We start from the raw sequence: 24249 nt of genomic DNA, 5'->3' as shown, positions 1-24249 counted from the left end.
TCTTGTGGAGGTTATGAAAATGTTCCAAAATTAGATAGAGGAGGTGTTTATAACATTTTGTGAATAGACTAAAAATTACTAAATTGTACACTTTTAGTAGATAAGGTTTGTGTGTATCCGTGTGTGGGATGTGTGTGTGTGTGGGGGGGGGTTATATCTCAGTTTTTTTTAAATACAATTAGGAATACCTCTACTTCCAAAAATATGTAATAGGATAAGACACTTCCCTATTGCACTAAGTATAGCTTAAAGCCCTGGGCACTATTTATAAAACAAAATAAGAATCTGAATGAAAATGGCTCCTTCCTTCCTTCCTTCCTTCCTTCCTTCCTTCCTTCCTTCCTTTCTTCCTTCCTTCCTTCCTTCCTTCCTTCCCTTCCTTCCTTCCTTCCTTCTTTCCATTCTTTCCTTTTCTCTCTTCCTTCTTTCTTTTTCTTCATCTACTTCTTCTTCTACTCTTAAATATTTTTTCTATTTGTTCTAAATAGATACACATGATAGTAGAATGCATTTTGACATATCATGCATAAATGGAGTATAACTTCTCATTCTTCTGGTTGCACATGATGTAGAATCACACTGGTCATGTAATCATATATACACATAGCGTGATAGTGTCCAATTCATTCTACTATTCTTTCTACCCCATACCCCTCCCCTCCCTTCATTCACCTCTGTCTAATCCAAAGCACCTCTATTTTTTCCTAGCACCCCTCGTACTGTGAATTAGCATACACATATCAGAGAAAATATTCAGCCTTGGTTTTGGGGGATTGACTCCTTTTCTCTTAGCATGATAATTCTCTACTTCATTTACCAGCAAATGCCATCATTTCATTATTCATTATTCATTAAGGCTGAGTAATATTCCATTGGAGATATGTATCATATTTTCTTTATCAATTCATCTGCTAAAGGACATGTAAGTTGGTTTCATAATTTAAATATTGTGAATTGAGCTGCTATAAACATTGATGTGGCTGTATCACTATAGTGTGCTAATTTTAAGTCCTTTGGTATAAACCGAGAAGTGTGATAGCTGAGTCAAATGGTGGTTTCATTCTAAGATTTCTGAGGAATCTCTATACTACTTTCCATAGTGGTTACACCAATTTGCAGTCCCACCAGCAATATAGAAGTTTACCTTTTCTCCTACATCCTTGCAAACATTTATTGTTACTTATATTCTTGATAATTGCCATTATGACTGGAGTGAAATCTTGTAATACTTTTGATTTGCATTTTTCTAATTGCTCAAGATGTTGAACATTTTTATTTTGTATATTTTTTAACTATTCATATTTCTTTTCTGTGAAGTGTGTGTTCAGTTCTTTAGCCCATTTATCGATTGGGTTATTTGTCATTTTGGTGTTTACGTTTTTTGAGTTCTTTATATATCGTGGAGATTAATGCTCTATCTGAGGTTCATGTGGTAATAATTTCCTTCCATTCTGTAAGCTCTCTCTTCTCATTATTGTTTCCTTTGCTGAGAAGAAGCTTTTTAGTTTGAATATATCCCATTTATTGATTCTTTATTTGATTTCTTGTACTTTAGGAGTCTAGTTAAGGAAGTCAGATCCTAAGCCAACATGGTGAAGATTTGGGCCTATTTTTTCTTCTATTAGGGCAGGGTCTCTGTTCTAGTGCCTAAGTCTTTCATCCACTTTGAGTTGGGTTTCATCCAGGGTGAGAGACAGAGGTTTAATTTCATTTTTTTTAATATGGATTTCCAGTTTTCCCAGCACCATATGTTGAAGAGGCTATCTTTGCTCCAATGTATGTTTTTGGCACTTTTGTCTAATATTAGATATCTGTATTTATGTGTCTTTATCTCTGTGTCTTCTATTCTGTAACACTGAACTACACAATGCCATTTTTGTTATTATAGCTCTGTAGTATAGTTTAAGGTCTGGTATTGTGATGCCTCCTGCTTCACTATTCTTGTTAAGAATTGCTTTGACTATTCTGGGTCTCTTATTTGTCCAAAGGAATTTCATTATCACTTTTTCTAGTTCTATGAAGAATGTCATTGTGATTTTAATAGGAATTACAATAAGTCAGTATAATGCTTTTGATAGTATGGCATTTTTGACAATATCAGTTCTGCCTATCCAAGAGTATGGGAGATCTTTCCATTTTCTAAGATCTTTATTTTCTTTATTGTTCTGTACTTTATATTGTAGAGGTCTTTCACCTCTTTTGTTAGATTTTTTTCCAAAGCATTTTTAAGGCTATTGTGAATGGGGTAGTTTTAATAATTTCACTTTCAGTGAATTCATCACTGATGTGTAGGAATACATTTGATTCATGTGTGTTGATTTTATATCCTGCTACTTTACTGAATTCGTTTATTAGTTCTTAAAATTTTCTGGTATAATTTTTGGATCTTCTAAATATAGAATCATATTGTCAGCAAACAGTGATAGTTTGAGTTCTTTTTCTATTTTAACCCTTTAATTTCTTTCTTCTGTACAATTGCTTTGGCTAGAGTTTCAAGAATTGTGTTAAATAGAAGTGGTGAAAGAGGGTATCCTTGTCTTATTCCAGTTTTTAGAGGGAATTCATTCAATTTTTCTCTATTTAGAATAATGTTGGCCTTTGGTTTAACATATATAGCTTTTAAAATGTTTAAGTATGTTCCTACTATCCCAAGTTTTTCTAGTGTTTTGAACATAAAGGGGTGCTGTGCTTTGTCAAGTGCTTTTTCTGCATCTATCAAGATGATCATATGATTCTTATCTTTTAGTCTATTGATGTGATGAATTAAGTTTATTGATTTCTGTATGTTGAAACAATGTTGCATTCTTGTGATGAACCCCAGTTGATCTTGGTGCAGTATCTTTTAAATATGTTTTATATGTGATTTGCCACAATTTTATTGAGAAGTTTTGCATGTATGTTCATCAGAGGTATTGGTCTGAAGTTTTCTTTCCTTGATATGTTTTGTTTGGTTTTGGTATCAGGGTGATAATGGCCTCATAGAATGAGTTTAGAAGGGTTTCTTTCTTTTCTATTTCATGGAATTATTTGAGGAGTATTAGTGTTAATTCCTCTTTGAACCTCTGGCAGAACTTGGCTGAGAATCCATCTGGTTTTGGGCTTATCTTGGTTGGTAGACTTTTGATGGCATCTTGTATTTCATTGCTTAAAATTGATCTGTTTAAATTGTGTAGGTCCTCCTTATTCAGTTTAGTAGGTCATATGTCTTCAAGATTTTCTATTTTATTGGGGTATAAATTTTGAAATTTTATTTTAGTTATCTTCTTATTTCAGCAGTGTCTGTTGTAATGTTTCATTTTTTATCACCAATTTGGCTAATTTCAGCTTTCTCTCTCTTTGTTAGCATGGATAAGGGTTCATCAATTTTATTTATTTTTGTTTTGTCAATTTTTAAATTGTTTTGTTTGTTTGTTTTAATTTCATTTATTTCAGCTTTGATTTTAATTATTTACTGTTTCTACTGCCTTTGTTGTTGATTTGTACTTTTTTACCTAAGGCTTTGAAATGTAATGTTAGGTCATTTATTTGGTGATTTTCTATTCTTTTAATATATGAGCTCAATGCAATGAACTGTCCTCTTAGCACTGCCTTCATATTGTCTCAAAGATTTCAATAAGTGGTATTGGTGTTCTCATTTTCCTCTAGGTATTTTTTTATTTCATCCCTGATTTCTTCTGCTATCCATTCATCATTCAATAGCATATTATTTAGACTCCAGGTATTAGAGTAGTTTCTATTTTTTTATTTTATCACTGATTTCTAATTTCATTTCATTATGATTTGATAGAATGCAGGGTAGTATCTCTATTTTTTTTGTATTTGCTAAGAGTTGCTTTGTGGCCTAAAATATGGTCTATTTTAAAGAAGGATCCAGGTGCTGCTGAGAAGAAAGTGTATTTTCTCCTTGATGGATGAAATATTCTATATATGTCCATTAAGTCTAAATTTTGATTTTATAATTTAGTTCCATAGTTTGTCTAGTTTTTCTTTCCAAGATCTATCTAGTGGTGAGAGAGATGCATTAAAGTCACTCAGTATTATTATGTTTTGGTTTATTTCATTTTTGTAATTGAGAAGGGATTGCTTGATATACATAGTTGCTCCATTGTTTAGGGCATAATATTTTTGATTGTTATGTATTGCTGATGAATAACTCTCTTAAACAATATAAACTATCCTTCATTTTCTTTTCTGATTAACTTTGTCTTGAAGTGCATTTTATCTGATATAAAAATGGAAACACTAACTGTTTATGTGATCCACATGATTCATATGTTTTTCCCATCCTTTCACCTTCAGTCTGTGGATGTCTTTACCTATGAGTTGAGTCTCTTGGAGATAGCATATTGTTGGATCTTGTATTTTCATCCAACCTGCCAGTATGTGTCTTTTGATCAATGAATTTATGCCTTTAAAATTCAAAGTTATTATTGAGATATGCTATATATTTCCTGCCCTTTTGGGTTATTTCTCATTTTTAATTTGACTTAGTTTCTCCTTTGATTCACTATTCCTTTAGTGTAGTTACTCCCTTTGGTGTTTTTCTCTTTTTAAAAATTTCATCTTCATGGAACATTTTGCTAAGCATGTTTTGTAGTTCTGGCTTTCTAGTTGTGAATTCTTTTAATTTTTGTTTAACATGGAAGGTTTTTACTTCATCTTCAAATCTGAAGCTTAATTTTGCTGGATATAAAATTATTGGTTGGCATTCATTCTCCTTCTGAGCTCAATAGATTCTGTTCCACAACCTTATAGTATTGAGGATCTGTGTTGAAAAGTCATCTGAGATTCAAATCTGTTTTCCCAATGAAATTTTTCTCTTGTGAACTTTAAAATTCTATCTTTATTCTGTATGCTAGACATTTTCATTATAATGTGTTTGGTGTGGGTCTGTTGTAATTTTGTACATTTGGGGTCCTGTAAGCCTTTTGTATTTGATTTTCCATTTCATTCTTTAGTTTTTGGAAATTTTCTGATATTATTTCATTGAACAGATTGTGTATTCCTTTGGTTTGTATCTCTGCTCCTTCCTCTATGCCGTAAATCATTTATTTGATATTTTCATGTTATCCCATAATTCTTGGAAGTTCTGTTATGGCATCTTACCATCTTCTCTGTGTCATCAACTTTATTTTCAAGATTGTATATTTTGTTTTCATTGCCTGAGGTTCTGTCTTCCAAGTAGTGTAGTTTATTGGTGATACTTCTCATTGAATTTTTAATGTGGTTTATTGATTCCTTCATTTCACAGATTTGTGCTTGATTTATTTTCACAATCTTTTCTCTTTATTGAAATGATCTTTCACCTTAATCTTATCTCTGATTTCACTCGTTACATCTTCCTTTACATCATAAATCAGTTTAACTATGTACATTCTGAACTCCTTCTCTGACATTTGATCTACTGAGCTTTCAATGGGTTCTATTATTGGAGAATCTTGGTTTTTTTAGAGTACTTTATTCCCTCCTTTTTCCTATTATTTGTTTGTTTTCCCATCTAGCCATGTGTATCTGAGTTAGTACAATTTTTACCTTATAGACTTATGGTGTTCCTGATGATTTTCAGTACCACACTTTCAAGGGGGAAGCCAATATTAACATCCCAAAACAATATACAGCCTTAAGCCAAATAGATCCTATTAAGACATCTAGTTTTTGTCACAGTATACAGAAATGATGTGCTCAATTACTGTCTACAATATAAGTAAGTTTTCAAAAGTGTTTACAATTTCAAATTTTGGATAGAGAGAGAACAGAAGCAGTGTAGAATATGATTTTTAAGAGGAAAGAGAAGAGAAGATAGAAATAAAGAATTAGGAAGAATGAAACAGAAAGTAATAGTGGTTGGCTATTAGCAGAAAAGAGAGAAAGATAATCCAAGGAAACAAACAAGTGAGAAGAAAAAATATATATAAAGTAAAAAGAACAAAAAGTAAAAATAAAATAATACACAACAAAATGTAACATACTGTCCAGACATCCCAGGCCTTTTCTTCTTTTGTTGTTGTTGCTACCACAGACTGAACCCAGGCGTGCTTAATCACTGAGCGACATACCCAGGCTTTCTTTTATATTTCATTTAGAGGCAGGGTCTCATTAGTTTTCTTAGGTCCTTCCTAAATTGCTAAGGCTGGTTTCGAACGTGGAATCCTCTTGCCTCAGCGACCTGAGCCATTGGGATTACTGGTGTGTACTACTGCTCCAGGCTTCTCCTGTTTCTTCTTCTTCTTCTTTTTAATTCTAAACTAGTTCATGGAAAATGGCAAACCAGAAATTCCAGTGGGCACACACAAAAAGATCCTCAATAAAATACGTCATTTTGGGCTTGCGATATAGCTCAGTTGGCAGAGTGCTTGCCTCACATGCATGAGGCCCTGGGTTCAATCCCCATCACCGCAAAAATGTCATTTCTAGCTAACTGACCAGAAATTGAGAACTTAGCCAACTGAAAACTTGTTGAAAATAATTGTTGTACTTAAGTCAAATATGACAAAAAAATCTGTGGTCTATCTCCTAGCATATTAACAAAGGCCAAGTAGGATGAGTTAATTTCACATTTGCCAGGCCTTAGTGGAATACAGTAGTACCATTCACTTTCTTTTCCCCTAGTAAAGATGGTGCTGTCAGAGAAGGCTTAGTAGTGATTCAGGATTTAATTAATGTTTATAGACCTAAGGTTAACACCCTCAAACACAGAGTCAATAGAGATTACATGGCAAGCCTGGTCTTTTCCCCTCTATGTAGTATTCTTTGCCTTCTCTTCTAGGGAGGTATCATAAAGGAAAAATTAAGCAGTAAAAATTTTTACTACTGCTCAAGAAGAATGAGGTCACACATCCTGGTCCTGCTATATAAGAGACAATGTGGAAAACATATGCCCCTTTCCAAAAAAAAAAAAATGCAATATAAGCAGAATGAACAGTCTGAACTCTTACCCACACTGGGCAATAAAGGGGGAACATTCCAGCTCTGGTAATATTTGGACTCCTAGCAATATACAGTGGAAATGAAGCAGTGAAATACCATTAACCTACATTATTTATATAAAATTAGAGTTCCATAATTACTAAACATTCACATTTCAATCAGAAGACAGTTATCAAGAATGAATGGGGAATATGTTAATTTAAATTCCAAAAGATAATTAAAATTCACCAATGGAAAGATTCCACAGATGCTGGACCTATCTAAAAAGGATTTTAAAGCACCCACCATAAAAATACTTCAATGGGCAATTACAAGAATTTCATGAAACAAATGAAATAACAGAAAAATCTCTGTAAATAAATAGAAAGTCACAAAAAAGAAAATATAAAGAATACACAAATGAAAAATTTAAAATAGAAAACTATAAGAAGTTTTTTAAAGCTCAATGGAGATGTATTCAATGTCAGATGGGAGAGCACAAAAAAAGAAGTAGTAAACATAAGAGAGAAAAATATAAATTGCACTTTCTGAACAACAGGAAGAAATCCACCTTATAAAACAAAAGTAAAAGAGACTTCCAGAAGCACATGGAACTACACTACAAGATATGATATTTTGTGTCACTGAAATCAGAGAAGGAGAAAAGAAAGAAGACAAGGCTGCAAAAGTACTCAAAGAAAAAGGGCTGAAACTTTTCCAAATTTGTTTTTACAAAATAACTTACAGATTCAAGAAGCTGAGGAATCTGAAACAGAATGTAGCTAAAGAAATCTCCACAGAGAAACACTGTAATCAAACTTCCAAAACTAAAAAAGTCTTGAAAGCAGCTGGAGAAGTAAACCCTTAGCTCTCAATGGAAACACCATTCAAATAGCAGTAGATTTCTTCTCAGAATCATGGAGACTAAAAAAAGTGGTAGTATGTTTTTCATGTGCTTAAAAAAGTAGCCATCAGCTCAGTATTGGGTAGCCAGTAAAAATATTCTTTACAAATGAAAGGGAAAAACATGATCAAAAGAAGTACCCTAAATGAATGGCCTAAAATTTTTGAAACAATAAAGAAATGATAAAGGAAGGAATCATTTAACATTCAAAAGAATAAGAAAAAACAGAAAGATCAAAAGTAAAAATCGTATGAAATACTTTGAACTAAATTAAAATGAATATGTACCAAAATTGTTATAACTCAGCCAAACAGATCTAAGAAGAAATGTTATGGCACTAAATTATTATATTAATGTAGGGAAAGTGGTCAAATCAGTTACGTAATTCCCACTTTAACAAAGTTTTAAATAAGAGTGAAATAAATTCAAAGCAAGCAGAAAGGGGAAAAAACAAACTCAAGGTTAGAAATCAAAGAAGTAGTAAAAAGAGGGGGGATAAAGAAAATCAGAGGAAAAAATTGATTCTTTGAAAAGATAACTTTAAAATCTCTGGCTAAAATTACAAGAAAAAGAGAAAACACAAATTAGCAATATCAATATTCAAACAGAAGGTACTACTAAAGATCTTGAAGACACCACAAGCAAAGAAAAATAATAAACATATAAATTCTACAAGTTAGATGAAATACAACAACTCCTCAATAAGGAAAACTAGCAAATCTTTCTCAACATGAGAAAGAAGTCTAAGTATTCTTGTTATTTTTAAGGAAATTGAAACCAAAATTTAAGAAAATTCCCAAAATGAAATGTCTGTGCACAAGGACTTCAATTAATATTTCCATCTACCATTTAAAAAATTCTACATAATTTCTTCCAAAAAATTGACAAAGGAACACTTCAAAATTGCTTTGTGAGGCAAATATTCTCTTATACTAAATACAGATAAAACCATTAGAAAAACAATACTGCATCCAATATCACTCCTGATAATAGATTCACAATTTCCAACAAAATTTTTGGCAAACCAACTCTAACAATGGATAAAAGATAATTATAAATAATGACCAAATGTGATAAATTCCTGGTATGCAACCTAGATTAACATTGGAAAATCTATTAATCAAGTTTACCATATCAATATGTAAAAGAAGAAAAATCATGTGATGCTATCAACATACACAGAAAAAACATTTGAAAAAATCCAATTCATATTCATGAAAAATTCTCAATTCGCAATAAAAATAAATAACTACAATATGATAAAGATACCTACAAAACATGTACAGCTGGCATCATATATAATATTGAAAAACTGACAATATTTTTCTTCTAAAACCGGGACCAGGTAAAGGATGTCCAATTTCATGATTTCGTCCATATTACTGGACGTCCTAGGCAGCATATTAAATCAACTAAAAAAATAAAAGAATACAAATAAAAAAGGCAGAAATAAAACTGTCTCCATTTGCACATGGCATGGCTTGATTGTCTGTAGAAAATTCCATACAGATCTAATAAGTAAAGTTCAGTAAAATGATAGCTTATAAAATCAATATATAAAAATCAACGATATTTTTATATGCCACAAAAGACAGAAGCTTAATTTAGAAATATAAAAATAATTATAACTATTCAAATGCTGAAAAAGGCATGAATCTAACAAAATGTGTGCAAGACTTGTACATCAAAAGCAAAGTTTGCTGATGAAAGAAATCCAAGAAAATCTATAATAGTGGAAAGACATCTGTGTTCATAGATTGTAAGAAAACACAGTAATGATGTTAATTTTCCTCAAATTAATATGTAGGTTTAGTGTAATTTCTGTGAAAACCCAAGAAACTACATTTGCAAATATATGCTCATTTTAAAATACACAGAAAGGCCCAGACTCTTGCATTGCCACAACATCCTTGAAAAATAAAGAATAAAGTAGAAGGGATAATTATATGTTTTAAAAAATCTTACTATGTACTTTCAATAATTAAGACTGCAATCATGAAAGAGAGATAGATATACAGATAGATGGAATAGAGAACCAAAAAATAGCCTTCCACAAGAACAGATTATTGACTTCTTTTTACAAAGGTACAAAAGCAAATCACTACAGAAAAAGTATCATTTCATCAAATGACTGCCCAGCCAAAACCAAACAATGCCAATTTTGAGATCAGAGTCTTAAAGGAATCAAACCTTAAATCTTACAGGAAAAAGAAGCCCAAGAGTAAACCCTCAGGACTCAGACATAGGTGAAAAGGTTTTAGATCTGACCCAAAAGTACCATTTTATATATATACATACACACACACACACACACACACACACACGCACGGGCGCTTGCATATACATATATATGCATACATATAATATATATAGAGAGAGACATATACATTAGATTTATCAAAATCAAAAACTTTACAAAAAGACCCTTTTAAAAGGATATAAAACAATCTGCAGCCGGGTGCAGGGGCACACACCTATAATCCCAGTAGCTCCTAAGGATGAGGCAGGAGAATCGGGAGTTCAAAGCCATCCTCAGTAACTTAGTGAGGCCTTACATAACTCAGCAATATACTTCCTCTAAATAAAATATTAAAAAGGGATGGGGATGTGTCTCAGTATAAGTACCCCTGTGTTTAATGCCCTGTACAAAAAAAAAGAATAAGAAAAAGAACCCCACTATGGGAAATATATCTACAAACCACATATCTGAAAAAGGACATATATGTAGAATATATAAAGAATGTTGAAAATTCAATAATAATAAAAACAACAAATAAATTACAAAATTAGAAAAAGGCAGAAGAAACATTTCAACAAAGAGGATATAGGCACAAGAGGTCTAATTTCACAAACCATTAGGAAAATCCAAATTTGAACCAGAAGGATCTATCACTGTGCATAACTTAAGAACAACTAAAAGCAAAAAAACAATGGCCACAAGAAATGCTGGCAAGGATGGAGACAATCTGAACTACTCATATGCTGATGAGAGGTAAATAAAATGGCCAGCCACTCTAAAATATTTTCAGTTTCTCATCAAACTAAATACACACCAACTATATAGCCAAACAATTGCACTCTTAGGGATTTGTTCTATAGAAATTAAGAGTTTATTGAAACAAAATTATTCATAAATGACCACAAAAGCTTTATTCATAATAGTCCAATGCCACAAACAGTCATCTAAAATGTATAAATGTTTACATACTGTTTTGTATCTATATGAGGAATACTACTTGTCAAGAAAAAGAAAAATTGACCTAGATAACAATTTGAACAGATAACATTAGAATTCTGCCAAATGAAAAAAAGCTGATCACCAGAGTTCACATGCTGTATGGTTCCATTCATAGAATATTATCAGAATTATGGAAAGCTAGACATGGCTATTTGATTAGTGGTTTCAAGTATTAGATGTCAAGGAGGCAGAATGTGTGTAAGACAAGGAATAGCAGAACAGATATCCCTGTGTTTTTTGTTCGTTGCTTTTGGTTTGATTGGATTTTTGCAGTTCTTGAGATTGAATTTGAGGCCTCAGGCAAGCTAGGTAAGCACTCTAACATTTAGCAATATCCTCACTCCATGAGATACTCATATGTTTATAGAATAACCCTTGGTTTTGGTAACTGTTATACAAATATACACGTGATAATATTCCATAGAAGGACACATGCACACCAATGAAATCACAATAAACTGTGAACTAATAAATAATTGTGGATCATACCAAAGTAAAATTTGTGCTTTTGTTACTGTATTACATCTACAGAAGATATTGGTATTGAGAGAAACCTGGAGAAGGTTACAAGAAATTCTGTTTTGTAACACACTATGATTCTATAACAGATTCTAAATAAAATTTTTATATAAAGGTAATTTAAAGAAAATGTATTCAGATGTTTCTTGCTTTTCTCATTTTAATTTAGAACCACAGATTATATTATATAACCAAATTATATTTTCACTTTACATATTTTAAGTTCATCATAGAGAACATTTGTAATTATATTTGAATTTTAACTGATTTAACACATTAATATCTCTTAGAAAATAATAAGGTTCAGAAAATACATTTTCTATTGTAAACAAGATCACCAAACATTTCCAAACACCTACATAGTCTGAAATGTTACTACATCTGATAGATTATCTAAGAATATCAAAAGAGTATCTAAGAATATCTCAGGAATAAAGAAAAAGAAACAACTAATTGAATAGAGCATATTTAAATTATTATAATGCCAGTATATAGCCATAAACATCTACCAAGCTGAAATTTGTGCATAGAAATATGGTAATACTTATGTTTTACATGAGATATAGTTTACATTTTTATGTTTAAAGGATATTAAAATTATTATCTATTTATCTGTAGCCTGTGAACTCATTTTATAAGACCAAGAATCAATAAGTGGAAAGACATCTAATTAAAAAGGAAACAGTTGGATGCAGACCGAGAGAGACTTCAGGATGAAGATCTTTGCCACCTACTCCTTGGGAATTAATACCCAGAATAGATAAAGAACTCAAAAAACTTAATACACACACAAACACAAACACATACACACACACACACACACACACACACACACAAACAACTAACAAATGGGCAAAAGAACTAAACAGACACTTCTTGAAGAAATACAAATAGCTAATAAATATATAAAAATATCTTCAACATCTCTAGAAGTTAGAGAAATGTAAATCAAAACTACATTGAAATTTCATCTCACTGCACTTGGAATGGCAATTATCAATAATATAAATAATAACCACATTAGATAAAATGACAAAAAATGGGATCCTGATTAGAATAAGTTATGCACCATGTATGTATATCAAAATATACTTTACTGTCATCTAAAGCTTAAAGAAAAAATAAAGAAAGAATACAACTAATAAATGCTGGCAAGGATGTGGGAGAAAAGGTACACTTATACATTATTGGTGTGAGAGCAAGTTAATACAAACACTCTGCAAAGCAATATGAAGATTCCTCAGAAAACTAAGAATGGAACAACCATATGACATAGCTATCACACTCCTCATCATGTACCCAAAGGACTTGAAATCAGTTTACTAGAGTGACACAGCCACATCAATGTTCATAGAAGCTTAATTCACAATAGCTAAGCTATGGAACTAACCTAGGTGTCCTTCAATAGGTGAATGGATGAAGAAAATGTGGATCATATACACAGGGAAATATTACTGAGCCATATAGAAGAATGAAATTGTGGCATTTGCCAGTAAATGGATGGATCTGGAGACTATCATGCCAAGGGAAATAAGTCAGTCCCCAAAAGTTGAAGATTGAATGTTTTGTCTGACACATGGAAACTAATCCAAAATAAGGGAGGATTAAAAATACAAGAAAGAAGAAAGAGCAGTGGAGTAAATGAAGGAAAATGAAGGGAAGGGAGGAAGGGAGGAAGGATGGGATTGTGAAAGACAGTGTTATGAATCTGACCAAACTTTTATATGTACATATATGAATATACCACAGTGAATTTTACTTTTGTGAATAACCATAATTCTCCAATTAAAAAAATAAATAAAATAAGAAATATCAGTAGAATAGAGAAAAGGGGACAGGGGAAGGGGGAGGAAAAAAAGCAGATATTCTGGGGACTGAATTGGAGCAAATTTTATTCCATGCTTGTATAATTATGTCAAAATGAACCCTAATATTATGTATAACTATAATTAACTACTTAAATATTTGACAAAAATAAAACAATAAAAGGTAATATTTCAGTGGGCTCCAGTCTTAGCCTGGAAGACAAATTTATTATTCCACAATTTCTATATAATATTAAATTTTATTATCAGTGTACTTTGGGCAATCTTGCACATAGAAAATTTTCGATAGACACAGTTGTTAGCAAACAAAAAAGTCTGAAGGCCATTTCCTGCTAGCAGTTTGAGAGACCAGTTTTATTTTGTGCCTTTGCCACTGCATGAGTAAAATAGAATGGATAGTCCAAATTTCTATACTCTACAGTATGCCAGAGCTGACTTTTAAAGACCATGTAAAACAATGTCATAACACTAAATTGATTCAGTTAATTTATTTGACAAAGTCTGTAGAAAAATAAAAACAAAGGCTTGATGGGACTGACCAGTTTTACTAAAACAGTTGATTTGAAACTAAAAATGTACAGTTTAATAATTCATATTGGATTCAGTTGAAATGGACATTGCTATCAGGAAATACAGATTATATATACTTTTATACATATGCACATTAAACTCTAATGCAAAATGCAAATTATCATTTTAGAGTGTATTGCACTATCGCCCCACTTTACAAAGTGAAGAAGGAGGTGGGCTATATGAAGCAGATTTTATCACTACTTTGTCAGTTTTATAATTTTTTTCATAATAACGAAGTAGGCATTTTATAATTTCATGAGCTACAAATCATTTTTTAAATTATGATGATATTATTCAAAACAGCTGTGAAAACATATGTTTTCCACAGTTGCATGAATTGCTTACTTGTCATACTTAATAAATGTTGAAACTTCTACTTTAATTTGTTCCCTTTAAACATCTAAAATCTATTTTAGTAAAATATATTTTGTCTAACTAAACCAAATATAACTGATAGAACTTGATTATAGAAAGTCTCATTTAAAAGTAAATTTTCCAGGCTAGGGCTGTAGCTCAGTAGCAGAGCACTTCCTTAGCATGTGTGAGGCACTGGGTTGGATCCTTAGCACGACATAAAAATAAACAAATAAAATAAAGGAATGCTGTCAATCTACAACTACAGAAAATTTTTGAAAAATAAAGTTTTCACCATAACTGGGGTGCAGTTTAATACACCACTTTTGTTTATTAATATCCTCATCAAGATGTGTGACCAACCTATTTGATTGGAATGTATAAAGTTGCACCATTCTACAGCAAGAGATTCAGAAATGCCAATAAATACCACTGTGTATTTTATGAAAATCAGTTATCATACACCTGTACCAAGGCTTCAGCTGATTTTTTATAAGACACAACAGTGTATACTTGAGCTCTGCAGCATATAACCAGTCCTAAATGCCATTTTGACTTATGGAGTTTACAGTTCCAATGGAATCATATGTGTCATGTACAGCTTGAGATTTTCCTTGGAAAAGTGCTTTACTACTAAGCTGTCCTTCAAATAGTCATGGTATGGTAGAAAAGGGCTCTCCAGAACAAATTTTTGCTGGGTTATGAATGAAGCTTCATCTTTAACTAGAATTTCATTACCTGTATAAGAATTTGGGTAGTTTAATATACTGAACCTGACTTTTTCTATTCTGACAACTATTCTGAAATAAATCATTTGCATTTTGGAGCCCCAGAGGGTATAGCATTTCAGTGTCTGGCTAAGAAAAGACAAAACATGTGGCAAGGAAACCAACCGTGGATCGATGAAATTAAAATCATACACTATTCCAAATTCCAACTAAAATGCTCATCTAGGTAATTATGAAGCAAGTTTAGCCTAGAGAAGAAAGAAAAAAATTTCCCTTAACTGTTCAGCTCATGGAATATTTTCTACATATTATGAGCATCTTTAGTGGAGATTCCCTAACTGTACTAAAATTGTCAGACCATCTACAAATCTGATAAGTTTACATGTTAGCTATAGTATAACTAATGATGACAGCAATAATGATGGTCGATAACATATGATTATATATTTTCCTTTGCTCTTATATTTGTAACCTTTTAAACAAAGTTGTGCTCAATTTTCATTTCAGAAGAGCATGCCTTTGAAATTCTTACTCTCCTTACCTTCTTTAAACAGATATCCTAAGACAAAACTGGATACTGCACAGAGATAACACCTGCACCTTGGCAGATTGAAAGCCATGTTGAGGTCATATTTGTCTGTATTCCAGATAAAAACTTGGTAGATTAACCTTATAAGCTTTTGCTATGGTTTATGTGTGAGACAATACAAGAAAGCTTAGTGGTGAAATTATTGGGTTATGAGAACTTTAATTTAATCAATGCATTGATCCACTGACAGGGGTTATCTGTGTGGCAATAGTAGGCAGGTAGGCAGACAGAATATGGCTGAGTGGAGGTGAGTCACTGGAGGCATGCCTTTGGGGTTTATATTTGTCACAGTGAGGAGAGAACTAACTGTCTCTCTTTCTCTTTCTCTCTCTCTCTCTCTCTCTCTCTCTCTCTCTCTCTCTCTCCTCCCTTTCTTCTTGAAGAGATGTCCCCAGCCCCCAGTGGCTTTCCTCCTCCACACCCTTCTGGCAAAAAGTTGTGCCTCCCCTTCAGCCCAGAGAAATGGAGTCAGCTATCTGAAAATGTGAGTCCCTAAATAAACTTTTACTCCTTTAAAATTTCTCTAGTTAGGCCTTTAAGACACAGCAACAAAAATATTTACTAAAACAGCTTCCATTTGAAATGATCAAGTTAGATTGCTTTTGAGGGTTGAGGAAAGCAGCTTTACCCCATTATACCAACTCAGTTTTTGTAAATATAACAACAAATGGTGAATTATTTATATAATAAAAATATATGTGTGTGTATGTATGCATATACATACATACACAAAGAGAGGCATCACATGTCTATGAGTAGTTATAATGAAAGTGTTTAGGGTGAGAATTTGACCACATGCACATAAATTTTTCAGGTAGATAGGTAAATTATAATATTAAAAAACAAACTTCAGGCAAATACATTTTTACTACCAAAACAATTTACCCAAAGCCATATATATTTATTCTGAATTAGGAAACATGGATACAATATACAAAACTGATATGTTAATTGAGTTAGTATCTGATATTTATATGTACATCAAATAAGCAAAAATCATTTTACCTTTATTATCCCTTTGGAATTTTTTGATGGTTGGTCCATTATCATGATCAACAATAAGTTCCTCTCTATTGTTGGGCATCATAACTATAAATAAGAGATGTAACTGAGTAATTCTTGACGCAAAATACCAAGAAAGGCAGAAGAGCATCACATAAATGGATAATATTCTCTAATAACATGATTTTTATATACTTGTACCTCTATAACAGTATAACTTTTTTATTAGTCTTATGTTCATATAATTTAAAAATTAATAAGATGTTTAATCATTTCAATTTTATAGTAAAATTAATATATAGCACTTATATAATTGCCAACATATTATTTGGAGCATTTAAAATAGCTTATCTTTTAAAATCTATATGCAATCTATTTAATTCCATCATTAATAACATATTTCCCAAAATGTTTCTGGAAATAACCCATCCTTTAATAGATCATATAAATAAATGTTAAAAGTAATTTTACATTTAATTTACTGTGGAAACTTTTTTTCAAATATCACATATTGAAAAACTAATAGATAAAATATAACTTTCTGGTAACTATTGCAATTCTTTACAGTATATCTATATTGAAAGAGAAAAATCATGCTAATTTTCTGAGTTTGTCCTTTCAACTGTGAATTTATATTTTATTAAAACTTTATATATAAGATATGGTCACTTTAAAGGCAAGAAACACCAAAACATTGTACTCCTTTATAAATCACCTTTTTATCATGCTTGAACAACTATAGAGTGTACATATAGAGTTTACTGTCATATGAATTAGAAATGTACTATGTTTTCAAGATTTTTTGTAATATATTATGATTTTGGGAAATATTTGATTTTACTTCTAAACATGAGTTTACTATTCTCTTATGATATATCTATTCACTAAGTATATATCTTTATGTGCTCTGCTTTTAGCCAGCACTCAATAAATAATACTATATATCTACATCTCTCTTTATATATATATATATATATATATATATATATATATATATATATATATATGTATGTATGTGTGTGTGTGTGTATCCCTTCCCCCCATCTCTTTCTTTCACTATTCTGCACCTTCAACAATAAAAGGATTATCCCAACAGCATAGTGTGAAATTTAGCTTCTTGGTTCATCAGTAATAATTCAGCTGTAGCCTCTTGTCTTACCTAGACCCCCTTGAATCAGTCATATATAAAATTGTAAGAACCAGGTACTTTTTATTCATAGAACAGAGTAAAGCTAAAAACCTTGTTCACCTCTTTCAGGAATTAAACTTTCACCTTAGGGCCATAATCCTCAAGCTCTACCTCACTGTTTCTTAAATCTGTATGCATTTTAGAATCCCCTGAGGAGATAATAAAAAGCAAATCAAAACACTGCTACCCAAGCTATATTCGAGATTAGGTGAATCAAACCCAGACTGTTTGGCCTGAACATCCATAGTTGTAAAAAAAAATGTACTAGTGATTATAATATAGAGCCAGATTTAAGAATCAAAGAATGCATTATGAAGCTAGAAATCTACAAAAAATGTATGATTTTGGCAGCCTAAGTGAGACTTGTGTTAATTTCCACAAGGGAGAAATTGCCTTCATCCTTCTCCAGAACAAAAACAGAACTGAATGCCTTCTGAAATCCTGTAAATTTATCTCCTCCCATTAAAACACACACACACACACACACACACACACACACACACACACATTATTTTGGAAAGCCTGGAATCAGTCACTATTATGAGATTTGCATACATAAAGTATACCTAACATACCCATACTAAGACTAAAAGAAAAGAAAATGTAATTTCCTTAAAGAAAAATATAGAAAATTGATTTGTATAGATACAGAAAATTAATGAAGAGTTTACCTAGGTCAGTTAATCCATAATTACTGTATTTTAAATGAGAATGAGTTACAGCTGAATGTACCCAGTAATTTCTGTGTACATGAGTGATATCTAATAGTAGGAGATGATAAACAGTCAAGGTAAAGTCACATGTAGAAAAGTAATATTTATCACCTCATATTTCCTTAGCTTTTCAAACTTCTGAAATGTTTTATACATATCATTCCATAAGATCTCCAAAAATTCAGTGTAGTTGTCAGGAGATAATCCTTTCCATATCATAAAGAAACTCATGGTGACTATACATCATACCCAGGATATTATATCTACTGTTACACTTATGGCTATATTCAAGTGTCTGATACACGATTGTACTACAATTTTCTGGAATATTGTCTATGGTGTAAGAATTCTGAAAAAACAAAAAATGTAGAGAAAAGCATGTTCAATATTGTGATCCAAATTTTTAAGACTGTGGTCTATTATATATTGCATTACTTTTTAATCACTCTTAAAAATGAGCTGCCTAAAGAATATTTTACCTTCCATTATCCCAAATAATGCTATGAATAATGCAATGCTAATGTATTATAATGCAATAGCTCTTACCTACCAATATAACATGGAGCTAACACATATTCTACCAACAATCCTATGATATTGTTCTCATGAGATTGTATGATACAATAAAGAAATATCTTTGCACGGAACAAATTTCTGACACTTTAAGTTTCATTTTGTTGGTCATGTTGTTTCAGCAATAAAAAGTGAGCACTTCAAAAAGCCATGTATGTTAAGGAAGTGTCAGCTTCTTCAGCTTCTTTCTCCCCTATCCATTGACTAATGAGGAATTTCCTGAACAAATATCTTCCAATACTTATTTCAACAAAAATACCTACCCATTCTCTCTGACTGATGATCCATCTGAGAGGGAGAGCTGGACACACTGCTACTGGGGTGGGAGGAGGTCTGGCTCCCAGGGCGATGGCTCTCTTCCAGGGAGGGAGCAGGAGAAGGGCTCTCTGGGATCCGCTCCTGCCACAAAAGAAAACATAAAAGGAAATGCCATGTGTATGCCAAGTTTTTCAAGATGGTTGAGTCTATAAGATTTGAAATGTTGACCTCTTATCCTGAAAGTGAGTGGACATATCCACAGTAACTGGTCTTAAATATAAATCTTTAGATAAAAACATATTTCCATTATTGTGAGTTTAATGGGATATTGTGAGGGTTAAGTAACAGAAAGCAAAAGAGTTCAAAGACATTCTGGGTACATGTAGGAGACTCAAGAAAAGTTAATTTCCATTTCTTTTTCTAGAACAATAATAAATAATTAGAAACTTAGGTATGTAATGAAAGTTATTATTGTAAGTTTCTTGAAAGATGTAAAATTCATAATAAGGCCTGGAGAATGATACTACTATCTGACTAAAAAGAAGCTCTACATGATGTAAAGAGCTGAAAGCCCTGGGAGAAACTCATAAATAGTGACAACTTAGTACATTCTTAATTTTTCTGCACAAAAATCATGGCTATGATATACATTTTTTTCTGTTAGACCTCAGGAACTAGTGCTGAATTATATTGTTTTTATAGTCACAGAACACAATGATGGTTTTTTTTCAAACAGATCCTGTCAGTTCCTTAATATCACTTAGATTTATATAATTTTAAATAATTAATTTGAATTAAAAGCAAATATTTTTATACACTTCTATCTGCTATTGCTTTCAAGACTTTTGAGATTATAAACATTGTTATAAAACACTGATGTTATTTGCCATATTTATGCATGAGAAATTATTGAATAATACTGCATCATTTCAGTTAATTTGATCAATAAAATAATCAAATTGCAATGTTTGTGCACATATGCAATAAGAATTAATGATAGACATGCTGGGGCAGGGAATATTTGTTCTGAAAAATATTTAATTCATTCATAATACATTTATTAAATTAAATATTCTAATTATCTATAATTACAACATCAGTATTCAAATCATCATAGCATCAAGAATTAGTTTATTTAATTAGTTTATTGAAAATGTACATGTTCATTTTCATATTGATTTTGCATGAGGCCCAAAAATTTATAAACCCCCTAAAGAAAAACAGGGATTGTTTAATGCAAATATAATGACATGAGAATTAAAAGTTATTATTTCATTAGCTGTTGTGAACATTTTGCAATGTCTGTCATTTCAACAGGCAGAATGATGCCACCCTTTCTCTGAAGATGTCTATTCTACATCTTAATTGTCAAAACCTGTGAATATACTACATTGTATGACCAAAAGGACTTTTGGAGTGGTCATTCAGAATTTTGATATAGAGAGATCATATTGGATATAGGGAAATTATCTTGATGCTCCCAATATGATCAAAAGCTTCTTAAAAGTAAAAAAGAGACAGAAGAGCAGGATCACAATGATGCAACATTGCTGATTTTGATGGTAGAAGAAAGGGGCTTTGATCCAATAAATATGAGTGACCTATAGAAAATGGAAAAGGCAAGAAACCTACAGAAAGGATGTAACTTTATCAGGACTTTGCTTTTAACCTTGTGAGACCCATTTGTGATTTCTGATCTACAGAACTGTAAGATAATAAATTTGTATTGTTTTAAGCCACTGAATTTGTGTTAATTTGTTCTAGCAGTATTAGAACACTAATGCAGTCATCAATATATTATGTTCATTATTATATGGTGTATTACATTATTGCCTAGCATTTAGTTAACATTCAATAACTTTTGTGAAATGAACTGTAGACTTTTCATATAGTAGTTTCAGTTTTATGCACTAATTAAATAGCAATAATTGTAAATATACAGTATAAAGACTTCATAGCTATTGTCATGCCTTAAAAACAATATTTTAAGCAGAGAAATGTGCTGATGCAACTCATTTATATTTAGTATGCAGGAAAGCATCTGCTTGCAATGTATATGAGGAACAATCAAAAGCAATATATAAATTAGACAGAAGAAAATGATCAAGTTCTTTCCACAATAATTTTACTCATTTTTGGAGGGATAATATGGGATGGACAGAAATATCTATACATCCCTCACACCACACATCCTTTCATTTTTTTAAGAGAGTAGAAGTTAATTAGTTCTGAAAGCCAACCAACACTGTCATGGTTAAAAACATATTCTCCAGATGGTATATACATATACACATTCACACCCACAATAAAAAATTTCATATGTGACGCCCTTTTTTTTCACTATTTTATAGCCACATTCATTCATACCAAAATATGTGCATAAAGTGAAAAGCATTCAGTAATTGTCTTTGAATTCTAACAATCACAATTTATATATATATATATATATATATATATATATATATATATATACACACACACACACACACACACACATATATGTATATAATTGAATGGATCTCTCAATTAATGGATAAGGGAAAATTACAGAAGTTACTGTACAAAAATACAATTAAAGAAACAAAAGCACTGTACAATAGCCAAAGGGAATCACACATGCAGCATTATATGCCTCCATAATAAAAATGTAAATTTTTTTCAGTGATTCATACAATAGAGAGTTTGTAAAAATAAGAGGATACAAATGACAATTATACTTTGTCTTGTCCACTCTGCCTAATAAAAAATGAAAGCTTATTCTTAGTAAATAAAGACTGGAAGAACATCAACACAAATAGAAAATTATATACATAACAAGACAAATGTAATGCTATAATAAGGTATTTCCCCAACATGTTTAAAATTAGCATGTGATTGAGAAATATAAGCTTGAATCAATTATCTTCAAACTCCTTTTTTGCCATTTTCAACAATATATTATATAAAATATAAACTAACTTTGAAAACATGATTTGGAGAGTCAATATTAAGAGTGACAGTAACATTTTACATGAAACAGTGTTTTGCTTTAAGGTTTTGTAGCCTGCCCTTTCTAAATTTAATCTGGGTTTAGTTTTCTGTTATTATTTTCCTAAGGCAGCCTGGAGGTCAGACTTTTTTTTTTGCCATGTAAATCATGTTAAAGAAGTCCAGTATCTTATATTGATTTAGAATTAGTTGTGTAAAAAAAAATCTGTGCAGAACTGGAATGTTTAATTGCTTCTCAAATAATAATAGTTCTATGAACAATGTCTTCTTTGCAAGTAAACATTCATTTTTCAGCCCTATAATCAGTATGCATCTATTTAGCTACTTAACTGCAATGTGTTTTGGTTCATTAGGTGGTTACTGTTGTGTCTCAGCCTAGTTAAAATTTCACAGCAAGTTAATCTGTTTTATTACAAATGAGAACACAAGTAATAATGTCCTCACCATTTGCCAAATACAGGGTTAGCAGTATTTGCAACAAATCAATAAGGACATTTAAAAAGGAAAATGGCAAATCTAAAACCCCAATCATTTTTAACTCATTGATGACTTCTTTTATGGGCATTTATGACTTTTACAACCCACTTACTCTTCATGCATTTCATTTGTGACCCATCAAAAACTGCTGTAGCTCCTCTATAACACCACAGCAATCTCCAGATTCAAAGAAGCAAAGAAGGAAGATTTCCAAAATTGATAATTCTAAAACAACCAAATTACTATTTACTCCTGCAATTAGTAAAATAATCTTAAATAACAACTCAGATTCTAACATGTATTGTATACTTCAAGAATTGTCATTAATTAGAACATACATTAGCCTCCTATATCATACAATTTTCTTTGTCCTGAGATATCACAAATAGTAGAAGGAGATGTTCATCATATTAAATCATTTGAAAGCATATACTCTTTCTTCATAAAGAGCAGGAACAATTCTTCGAAAATGCAGGTTTATCACACTCAATTTGGTTTAAGATTCAGTTTTTTTTATTGGTTGTTCAAAACATTATAAAGCTCTTGACATATCAAATTTCATACATTAGATTCAAGTGGGTTATGAACTCCCACTTTTACCCCAAATACAGATTGCAGAATCACATCGGTTACACATCCACATTTTTACATAATGCCCTATTAGTAACTGTTGTATTCTGCTACCTTTCCTATCCTCTACTATCCCCCCTCCCCTCCCCTCCCATCTTCTCTCTCTACCCCATCTACTATAATTCATTTCTCTCCTTGTTTATTTTCCCATTTCCCTCACAAACTCTTATATGTAATTTTGTATAGCAATGAGGGTCTCCCTTCATTTCCATGCAATTTCCCTTTTCTCTCCCTTTTCCTCCCATCTCATGTCTCTGTTTAATGTTAATCTTTTCTTCCTGCTCTTCCTCCCTGCTCTGTTCTTAGTTGCTCTCATTATATCAAAGAAGACATTTGGCATTTGTTTTTTAGGGATTGGCTAGCTTCACTAAGCATAATCTGCTCTAGTGCCATCCATTTCCCTGCAAATTCCATGATTTTGTCATTTTTTAGTGCTGCGTAATACTCCATGGTGTATAAATGCCACATTTTTTTTTATCCATTCATCTATTGAAGGACATCTGGGTTGGTTCCACAGTCTAGCTATTGTGAATTGTGCTGCTATAAAGTATCAACTCACCATTTTCATAGAGATCATTTATTTCATGTCAATATATCCCTTTTCCTCTTTGGAAATATGATGGCATACCCCGAGTTTATGAAGCACCAATATATGTGTATTAAACATCTCTATCATGTGTGTTATATGTACATGCACATGTGTTTCACTCTTTTAATGTTGACTTGTTGCCTCTGGTACTTTATTGATCCTTATCAAGCATTCAGTGGGATTATATAATACA

General features: G+C 31.7%; 1 protein-coding gene and 1 non-coding gene across 2 annotated transcripts in view; one reads left to right on the top strand and one right to left on the bottom strand.

The window, feature by feature from the left end:
* Positions 1-24249, bottom strand: part of Dach2 (dachshund family transcription factor 2) — a 481660-nt gene that overhangs the window by 49825 nt on the left and 407586 nt on the right. Inside the window, exons 7-8 of the mRNA XM_077106460.1 lie at positions 19378-19513; positions 16643-16726 (exon numbers count right to left, since the gene is read on the bottom strand). Coding sequence (XP_076962575.1) covers positions 16643-16726; positions 19378-19513 — 220 coding nt within the window. The remainder of the gene's footprint in view (positions 1-16642; positions 16727-19377; positions 19514-24249) is intronic.
* On the top strand, positions 6327-6399 carry Trnav-cac (transfer RNA valine (anticodon CAC)). Its single transcript has one exon. It is a non-coding gene; the product is annotated as a tRNA-Val (tRNA).

The sequence above is a fragment of the Callospermophilus lateralis genome, chromosome X, assembly GCF_048772815.1.
Source record: "Callospermophilus lateralis isolate mCalLat2 chromosome X, mCalLat2.hap1, whole genome shotgun sequence".
Lineage (NCBI taxonomy): Eukaryota > Metazoa > Chordata > Mammalia > Rodentia > Sciuridae > Callospermophilus > Callospermophilus lateralis.
The sequence above is the reverse complement of the archived record's forward strand: the minus strand, read 5'-3'. Positions and strand labels throughout refer to the sequence as shown.